This window comes from Tripterygium wilfordii, chromosome 21 (assembly GCF_013401445.1).
Source record: "Tripterygium wilfordii isolate XIE 37 chromosome 21, ASM1340144v1, whole genome shotgun sequence".
NCBI lineage: Eukaryota > Viridiplantae > Streptophyta > Magnoliopsida > Celastrales > Celastraceae > Tripterygium > Tripterygium wilfordii.
Window position 1 is genome coordinate 4,149,245 of NC_052252.1, and position 9,503 is coordinate 4,158,747.

The 9,503-nt window shown below is 35.2% G+C and overlaps 1 protein-coding gene across 1 annotated transcript; it reads left to right on the forward strand.

Annotated features, from left to right (window-relative positions):
- Positions 1–6,265: 6,265 nt before the first annotated feature.
- Positions 6,266–8,103, forward strand: LOC119989721 (transcription factor MYB41-like). Its single transcript, XM_038835396.1, has 3 exons — positions 6,266–6,457; positions 6,709–6,838; positions 7,286–8,103. The coding sequence occupies exons 1-3, from the start codon at positions 6,271–6,273 to the stop codon at positions 7,935–7,937; spliced, it is 969 nt and encodes a 322-aa protein (XP_038691324.1). The 5' UTR covers positions 6,266–6,270; the 3' UTR covers positions 7,938–8,103.
- The last annotated feature ends 1,400 nt before the right edge of the window (positions 8,104–9,503 follow it).

The window sequence follows — 9,503 nt, forward strand, 5'->3', positions numbered from 1 at the left end:
CAACAACACGAAGCTGCTCTTTGTGGACCTGAGTACGACGAGTTCATTTTGGTTTCCGTTTGTGGTTTTGGAGGCCCATTTCCGAACAAATCTTTAGGAGCAAGCTGGGCCTGAAAGAACTGTTGAGATGCCAGAATCTTTCATTATCAACACTTATAGTTATGGTGCGAAGAAATTGCTCGAGTTTTAGCAAAAGTTGACATGGCTTCAGCATCCACGGATCACAATGACTCACTTGAGCCAACAAGTGTTATATTCCAATACATTCATAGTAGACACACTTGAGCCAACACTTCGTACGCCTTTCCTCCAGCTTCTCTCTCCATTTCCATCATCTCTCTTCCCCTCCATCATCTCTCGCTCCCCCTATTGGTTGTGTGATTCCTGCAATATCCACTTTTAAAGTTATGGAAATTTCAAATACCTAGTATATATATGGCATTATCTAGTATATGATGTGGGTGCTCTTACAATTTCTAGAGGCGTAATTAAAATATTTCACGCTCAGTAATTTTACAGCACTAATTGAAAAATGGTAACTATTATTGATTAATTAACTTTTGCATATTTTCAATTTTTCAAAGCCATGTAATTAAATATATGGAGATTCATAATTGATTGGTACAAAATTGATGCTAGTGAAGTCAAATTAATACCAACCCATTTTAGTTTTATTGAATGTGTTCAAAGAAAATGAAGGGACAGGCATGTGTTATTTAATGTTTGGTCAATGAAAACAGATAAGGCTGTCTATTGATCAAATAATTCCAATACTGATTAATGATTTTTGTGGAAGTGTATGTACATATCTTAGTTGTAATATAAAATAAGGTTTGACTAAACTCTGTGTCTTCTATTGGTGGTTTGCTCAAAAATAGTGTTGCTTTCATTATCTTCTGTAGACAGCTTCAATTTATGAAGACTTTCAATAGGAGCAACATTTGGCTTTATCTCAATTAATCAATCAGCATGGTCCACGTCTCACCATATATATATATATATATATGCTCATAATCATGTACGTGTTCCTCATGCGGCATAGCGGCTCACCAAGCCAGCTAGCTAGCTAGACATGTCCAAAATTTATGAACCTCTTTTGGTATTCCAAAATTTTTAATTTTGATTTTTTTTTCTTTTCAAACCACGAGTAAGGTAAGGTGTGAGCAAACTTGTATGGTGTTACTATCGGTTATCAAAAAAACTTGCGAACTCAATAATATATCTCCATTTTAAGAAATCTCAATTTTTAGGAGTTACAAAATTATAATGTAAAATAATTTTTTTTCAAGAATGAATGGTCTGATTGTATATTTTCTAAAATCAATTGTTAAAACATGTTGCAGATTTGCAAATGTGAGGAGAAGTATTTGCTTAAATCGATCCCTAGTGGCGGCAAGGAATTAGTTCCTACTTTAATGGAGGTTGTGGGCTAATTTGTATTGGAACCCTAGATAAAACTTTGATGTGTTTGTCTGGCATGTATGATTTGTGAGTAGTCATCGCATAGCGGCATAGGCTCATGAATTTAACGAGTAAATTGAGATGGCTAGCTGGTTATGATAGAGCATGCATGCATATTGCATGTACGTTTGAATTAAGAGAGGACTATATATATATATATATATTGGCCACGTGGGCTATACATATTGCTATCTTGGTCAAACCAATATTTATGTAAATTGTGATATTCCAAAACTTGTCCCCAACTTCCATTTACAAGATGTGTACATATATATGCAGCCTTGACTGAGCACCTACAAACTTAATTATTTCATTGTGTCTTGATACGATGGATTGTATTACATATACAACAAATTACCAAGCTACATAAAGTATCAGTCCAGCTATATATATCTATCTATCTATGAGGGATTCTCAAGTGCGGGATCCCACACTTTATTTAAAATGCGGGATCCATCTAACACAATTCACGCGTGGGCCCCATCACGTGTAGGGACTACACTTACACATAATAAATGGTGTTAGATGGATCCCTTATTTTAAATAAAGTGAGGGATTCCTCACTTGACAATTTTCAATCTATCTATAGAGCAAGGCTCTTATACACATGCTCGGAAATTATAAAGAGCGCCACTTTATGCGAGTAGCAGTGGGGGCTCGAAACATTGGACCCCACTGCTGTTGACTTTCTAAGATGAAATTTGTGTCTAATAAAGTCATCCGTAACTTTTCCACACTAGAGAATTGTTGTATATATATAGAATAATTTGTCGAATTTGGCTCATGTAGAGCTTCTGTAGTGGTCCTTCTTTGCTTTCTATGCATTTTTTGGTACTGTTGTGTCTTGACTTTGGATATCTTACCCCTTTCCATTGTGTTTTTATCCTCTTAATATGCATATTAATAAAAAACACTAATTTATCAAAAAAAGAAAGAAAGAAGAAGAGCCATATGTCATCATGAAACTGTTCGGAAAACATTGAGCCGTCCCGACAACATTTGCCTTATTGGAAAACTCCTTGAGCTGTCCGTACAACATGTGCATTATTGGAGACAAATTATTATCTGTCTGGACAGCTCCTCGAGCCTTCTGAACAATTGTCACAGATTTGCACTATCAGACAGCCCTTATAAATAGGTTTCATTAGTAGGGTTTCGGGATATAGGGTTGTATTGAGTTGTAAACATGGGGAGAGTGTCGTCTAAAGTGAGAGAAAAGGATTTGGGTTAATTCTTGAGTTCAAGAGCTTATATGTTTTGTAAAACTTCTCATATTAGTATAATTCTTCTTTGTTCTTCACCCGAAGACGTGGACAAGTTAGTGTTGAACCTCGTTAAATCTTGTGTCTTATCTCTTTTGTTTCCATTGTTTTTCTATATTTGAATTTCGTTCGTTAATTCTCAACATAATTCTCTCCTACACACGTAAGTTACGGACCTACAATATAGACCTTTGTTTTTTTGTCAACCAAGACATATTCACCATAGTCACTTGAAGTGATAATCACAATCAATGATAAGTGCTGGTCACGGAAGTGGTGTCTTCATCCAATGGCATAGTCTTCACCCGAAGTCACTAGAAGCGGTTCATCCGAAGTCATGTTCTTCGCCGGAAGTGGTCGCCGGAAGCACACATCATCATTGGGCTTCTTTTTAGGGTTTTAAAATAAAGAAGATTGGGGCCGGGATCGTTGCTCTCGAATCAATGGTTGAAACATTGATTTGGAGAAATGCTAAGTCAATCGTTGATTATTCAGGGATTGAGAGATGCACAAGTAATGAGAAGAAATGATTTGTGGAGGATGCATACCTGGATATGCAATAAATATGACAGCTAAGCTAAGCAATGGAGTCTACTTAGACTACTAGACTTAACATGCCCTATCAATTCTAAAGTTAGGTTTTCATACATATCATAAATATATACCGATTACAACCTATCGGGGAAAAAAAGTGATTGTGATCTGCATTTCTTTTTCGTCAACTAACTAACTTTTCTACATCTCCTTATCAAGATGAAATCACGATTTGAAAGGTACACATTTTATTAGCAATTTTTGTGATGTATGTATATATGTATATTGTTGAGAAAAAAATCTCAGATTGTTAAAATAAAGATTTAATGGATATATAAGCTCATGCCACGAGTTTCCTTGACTTAATAAGACTCGTTTTAACATTGTTGAGTCCTAGAACGTCCTAAGAGTCCTATTATAGACCGAGTTTGAACTTGAGAAAAGTGATAGTATCAATCTATATATATATAACTGAGGATCCACAAGGCTTCTCCTTAATTCATGATGCCACGTGGACGTCTTCACAAAAAAGCCTACATAGACAAAAGAAAATTTTAAAATATATTAGAAAACTTTAAGATCCACAACTACACACATAAATATATTGCAAAACTTTAATACCCACAACCACATTCATACACTTTAAGACCCACAACCACACTCATACAGTTAATAGTATTCAAATAATTTTAAAATTATATTGAATTGTATGGGAATTTAATGTTTCATAGGAGTGGTTTGATGTTGTTTTGGTTTCACAAAAGGTCATGTATTGCTAATTATGAGAGTCTTTTCATATTACTCAATTAATGAAATTCAATTGTAGTATTTAGTTTGAAAACATTTTGTGTGTTTTTGGCATTAATTACCATCATTTTGTGGAAATTTTTGTGTGTTTTTATCATTTTGTGTGTTTTTGATGTATTTTGTGTGTTTTTGTAGTATTTAGTTGATGTATTGTGCATGTTTAGAGTTTGGTCAGGTTTAGTAGTCTGTTTGGATTGCAACATACACAACATGAGAGGCTTTTCTCATGCTATATTGTTCTAATGTGTAAGTAAATTCAGCCCATTTGGTATTGAAACATGTAAATGGTGACAGGAAAGCACGATAGAATTCAATGAGTTGTTGAAGGTCAAAGTGATTATAGGCATAAATCTACCAGTCATACATAACATTTCAAAAATATAAATTCAAAAATCTTATTCTAAAAATATTAAGAATTTTATTCCAAAAATATCATTTCAAAAATACTACTTATGCTACATTGTACTTCTCGATATTAAATGTCACTTTGTACAGATTGTTGTACTAACCATACAATATTGTCTCATAAACATGTCTTTGGTGACCTATAACACTTTGTAGATACTAGCGACGCAAATAAAAATTGATAAACTCTTAGCATACTTATTCCTTATGCATCAAATTTCTTACACCCTATTAGAAAAAAATTTTCTTAGCAAATTAAAAAACAAGTATTGTACATATTTTATCTTCATCTCACAATCATCTCTATTTTTTATAATTAAAGCTCTACTGTTCTTCATGTTAACAAAGTATCGAAAAACTTTCACACATTTCTATTTTCCAATCAAAATATGTGCCGCGCGAAGCGCGGGCATGCAACTAGTTTTACAATGATAGTCAAGTTTAGGAAAAAAAAAGAGTGCATTAATCTTTCCTAACATATATGATGATCATAACTTTAATTTAATATGATTTAGTGGTTATATAATCCATGTCTAATTCCGATAACTTTACCGGGTCTGGATCTGAATTTGACCCGCACATTGAAATTTTAGGTGAGGAAAAAGAACCTAAACAATAATTTCGGTATAAATAAAATACTTTTGAAAAGAAAAGGAAAAAAAAAAAAAAAAAGAAGAAGAAGAAGGAATTTGTGCTCGGCAGCCGTAGCCGGCGCATGCAGCTTTGGCTCGGGTTCGAGTTTTGGACTTGGAGCCATGCACTGCTGCCAAACAAGCCACACAGTTCTCCAAAAGAAACGTAGCACGTGGCAACGACCTGTAGCGTCAGAGCATCCACAATGGTGTTACTTGTGCACACACTCTAAATTTCACTAAATTATATTCTCTCTCTTCTCATTTCTCTTAGGTTGCACAATTTAATTGGGTGATTGGGTCCCACAATCTATACTATTCATCAACACTCCATATATTTCAACACTCTATATTCATTTTCTTTATTTTCTCTCTCTTCTTTTTCATCATCTCTCTCTTATTTTTCATCACCTCTCTCTTCCTTTTTATCTTCTCTCTCTTTCTTTCCATCATCTCTCTCTTACTTTTCATCACATCTCTCTTCCTTTTTCATCACCTCTCTCTTCACTATTCATCAATTATCATACACTTCAAAGATCAAGTATGAACTAATTTTTCAAGTGTCATTTTTTATCACAAGTGTGTATGTAGTGCTTAACTTATCAAGAAAATATCATCTCAAGTACCCATTGTGAACATCTAGCGCTTAATTTATCAAGAAAGTATCATCTCAAGCACTTCAAAATCATCCCATTGTGGATGCTCTCAGCTAATGATTACGTAAGTGATAAGCAATATATGTAAAACTTGCGTTACGATTTGAGACAAGATCACAGCTAATCAAATAAAGCCAAGTGTACGAGGACGATTCCCTCAAATCAAATAATGCCACGTCTCCGCGTGTGATATTTTGATGTTATTAAAAAAGCTCTCTCTCCCATAATCACGAGTAACTCAGATGATACTCATGTGTATAGTATCTCATAAACATTTCAAGTTTTAACCTTCTACATTCTCTTTCCCCAATCAAACAAAAAAAAAGCTGTCTCCCTCTTTGAATCAAATCGAGAATGTTAAACTTGTGTGTTATTTTCTCAATGACAAGACACGTATGTTGTGCAATAAACAAGGGGCGGTACCAAATCCCATTGACTTCACTTTTTTTTCCCCTAACTTGCTTGGCTTGAACTCTCTCTCTCTATATATAGACAAGCACTCGCACACTACACATGTTGCGTAAGACTGTGTGTTATATGCTATTAAATGCAGCTTCGGAAAACATGAGGAAGTCCTCTCTTTGTCGTGAACAGAATGGTTTGAAGAAGGGTTCATGGACAGCAGAAGAAGATCAAAAGCTAGTTGATTATGTTCAAAAACATGGTCATGGGAGATGGAGAACCCTCCCTAAACATGCTGGTATGTATGCTTTATCAATTTCTCCTCCAATATGCTTATGTTGATTACTGTACATGTGTGGAGCTTGTTAAGATGTATCTCACTTTGGTTAGGTGTAAGTCACCGATGTGTTTTATAAGTAAATATTCAAACCCCTCGACCAAGAAGGTTCTTTTAAGGACAAAATCGTGAGGGTCTTACGGTCAATACTTCTAACAGTTGCTTTGTTTTAAGTTTGAGTTTTATTTTACTGTGTCAAATTGAATATATAGGACTCAAGAGGTGTGGAAAGAGTTGCCGGCTTCGGTGGACAAACTACTTGAGACCAGACATCAAGAGGGGGAAGTTCTCAATTGAGGAAGAAGAGACCATCATACAATTGCATAGTGGCATGGGAAACAAGTGAGTGAAACTACTCATGTTCATCTTATAACAATACATGATTAACGTTTTAACCTTTCGTTACCAATTAAGTTCAAATTAATGCCAAAATAAATATTCTCTTCAAATTTTGGTGATAAAAATATATCTGGTCGCTAGAAACTCTTTTTGGATGCATGAGCTCCAACATATTTCATGGAATTTTTTTACTTGTATAATTTGTGGGCTAGTAAGAAACCCTGATGGATTTACTTAATGTCCATCCAAAAACGATAGTGACTGTGGATCCCACCGTAAAAAAGTAGTCTCCCTTTGTTAAAAACGATACCTTTTAACATATAGTGGTCAAGAAAAGTTGCTTCAAAATAGTGTGAAAATAACTGGATTAAACACTGACCTAACTAAACAGTGTATCTCATTCTCTTAATTAACCATCAAGTGTGTTTTAATTGTCTCTTTTATAATCAGGTGGTCTGCTATTGCGTCTCACTTGCCAGGAAGAACGGACAACGAGATAAAGAACTACTGGAACACTCACATAACAAAAAAACTACTGAGGATGGGTATTGATCCTGTTACTCATGCACCAAGGCTCGATCTCCTCGAACCCTCCTCTTCATTACTCATCAACCCCCCTCAATTTGATCTTCCAAGTCTTCTTAGTATTCGATCTTACCTTAATCCAGACATTCTTAATCTCGCCACCACTCTCTTGTCTTGCCAAGACAATTTCAAGACCCAAGAAATGGTAACTAGTATGCAACAAAACCAGCTTCAAAGTCCATTTCTACCACAATCCCAACTCATGCAAGTCACCAACTCTAGCTCAATCCTACCTTATTTTGGGCATGATGTTAATATTAATGGACATCAGCCTTACAATAACCTTGCAAATTACGGTTATGATGAGTCAAAACAAGGTACGGTGTCTCAAAACGGGGCGTTTTGGTGCAACAATTTAGGTTTTGGATCATCGAGCTCGATTACTCCGTTGAATTCGTCTGGTACGAGTTATGTGAACGGATGCACAAGTACTGAAGATGAGAGGGATAGTAACTGCAGTAAAATCTTGACGTTTGATTTTCCAATGAGTGGACTGGATGTCAATGGACTTGCATAACCGGATCACTGGGAGAGCAGTTGTGTGCAGTGCACTGACTTAATTTGTTGACGTTGAGGGATACCCAACTGAGTTATTAAGAATTTTTGACTTGGAATCTATTGATTGTAACTCTATCATCTCTATTTGAGCTTTTTAATGAACTTGTTCAATTTTATTGTTTTGATTCTCAATTTCGTTTCTGTTGGTTAGTTACTTCTCATATGAACATTAATGTTTGCGACTGCTGTGGCATATATTAGCTATATATATTGACTACTGAATACTTTGATATTCATTAGAATTTAGATGCTCCATGATACAAACATCATTTCTATACTAATTAACTTTCATTTTAAATGTTAACAATTAATTAGGATTATAATATCCATCTTCAAATACCATAATTGTTAGAAATCTCATCCCACTCACATACATGATATTGTCTGGTTCCTGTAGATACATAGGGTCATCACTAGTTTGTTTTTCCTTGGACCGTCTCACTTAATAGTACTTGGGTCTAAGGGAAAAGGGTTCACTCTTATAAACCCACATCAAGTGACTTAGCCAAATGATGTGGGACATAAATAATTCGTAACAATAATCATCTTATTGTTGCAATTTTAGTCTAAGAGCACTTGCATATGACTATATATATGAGTATGTGAAGTGATGGAAAGAGTTATTTTAGATAATCAAAACTTATTTGGACAAGCTGTTGTGTGCATAGAATCCAGTGTAGATCTGTATAATAGAAACTTGCAATAGTAGAAATCTACTCCTAAAGACTCACTTCAGATTTTGAAAAAAAAATTGTTAATTATTATTTTTATATCAAAATTGTCATGCTCCCTGTTCCACCGGAGAGACCTAATTCAAAGGATGGAGAAAGACGACGGGGTGGGGGCAAAAATGGATTGTGTCATTTCTATTAATGTCGTCGGGGGCAATGATAGCAGGGACGAGACTGGGGCGATTATGGAAGAGAGAAGCAGTAGCCGAACACGTAGAGATTGAGCGAAGGGGCCATGGTCGTCACCAGGGGAGGACGTGATACTAAAGACTAGTTTGGTAAGACATTTTGAAAATAGCAAATATGTTAACAGAAATGATGATGGTAGCAGAAATGCTGCTCGAATGTTGTGTGGTGTTTGGTTGAACTTTTGCTGGTAACATTTTTGCTGAGTAGCATATATTAAATGATAAATATTTTATAATATCAATAAATTTATTTATTTATTAATTAATGTATAATAACATATGAAGTGAGGGTATAAATGGAATAAAAAAAGATTAATGGGGACAACATTGCCTTTTGACAGCGAAATGCTACTAAAATGCTTCATACAAGTAGCTTGTCAAAAGTAACATAAAATGCCGAGTAAAAATATCTCGGATTACGTGTCAAAAAAACCCATTTGGATTGAAAGTAGCATTTATACTAACAAGTAGTATAAATGCTACTAAAAATGTTGATCCAAACGGGGCCCTAAGTAGGGATGATAATTTGTGCCCGACCCGCTCCGATCCGCACGGATTTTCTCCGATCCGAGACTTGTGTGGGGCGGGGATGGGGGCAAAAATTTT

Bases quoted from the DNA above. Each gene is read 5' to 3' on its own strand.
- LOC119989721 (XM_038835396.1), top strand. From the start codon at position 6,271: ATGTTGCGTAAGACTGTGTGTTATATGCTATTAAATGCAGCTTCGGAA. The intron at 6,458-6,708 runs GTATGTATGCTT...TTGAATATATAG, and splicing joins AACCCTCCCTAAACATGCTG to GACTCAAGAGGTGTGGAAAG. The intron at 6,839-7,285 runs GTGAGTGAAACT...TTTTATAATCAG, and splicing joins CATAGTGGCATGGGAAACAA to GTGGTCTGCTATTGCGTCTC.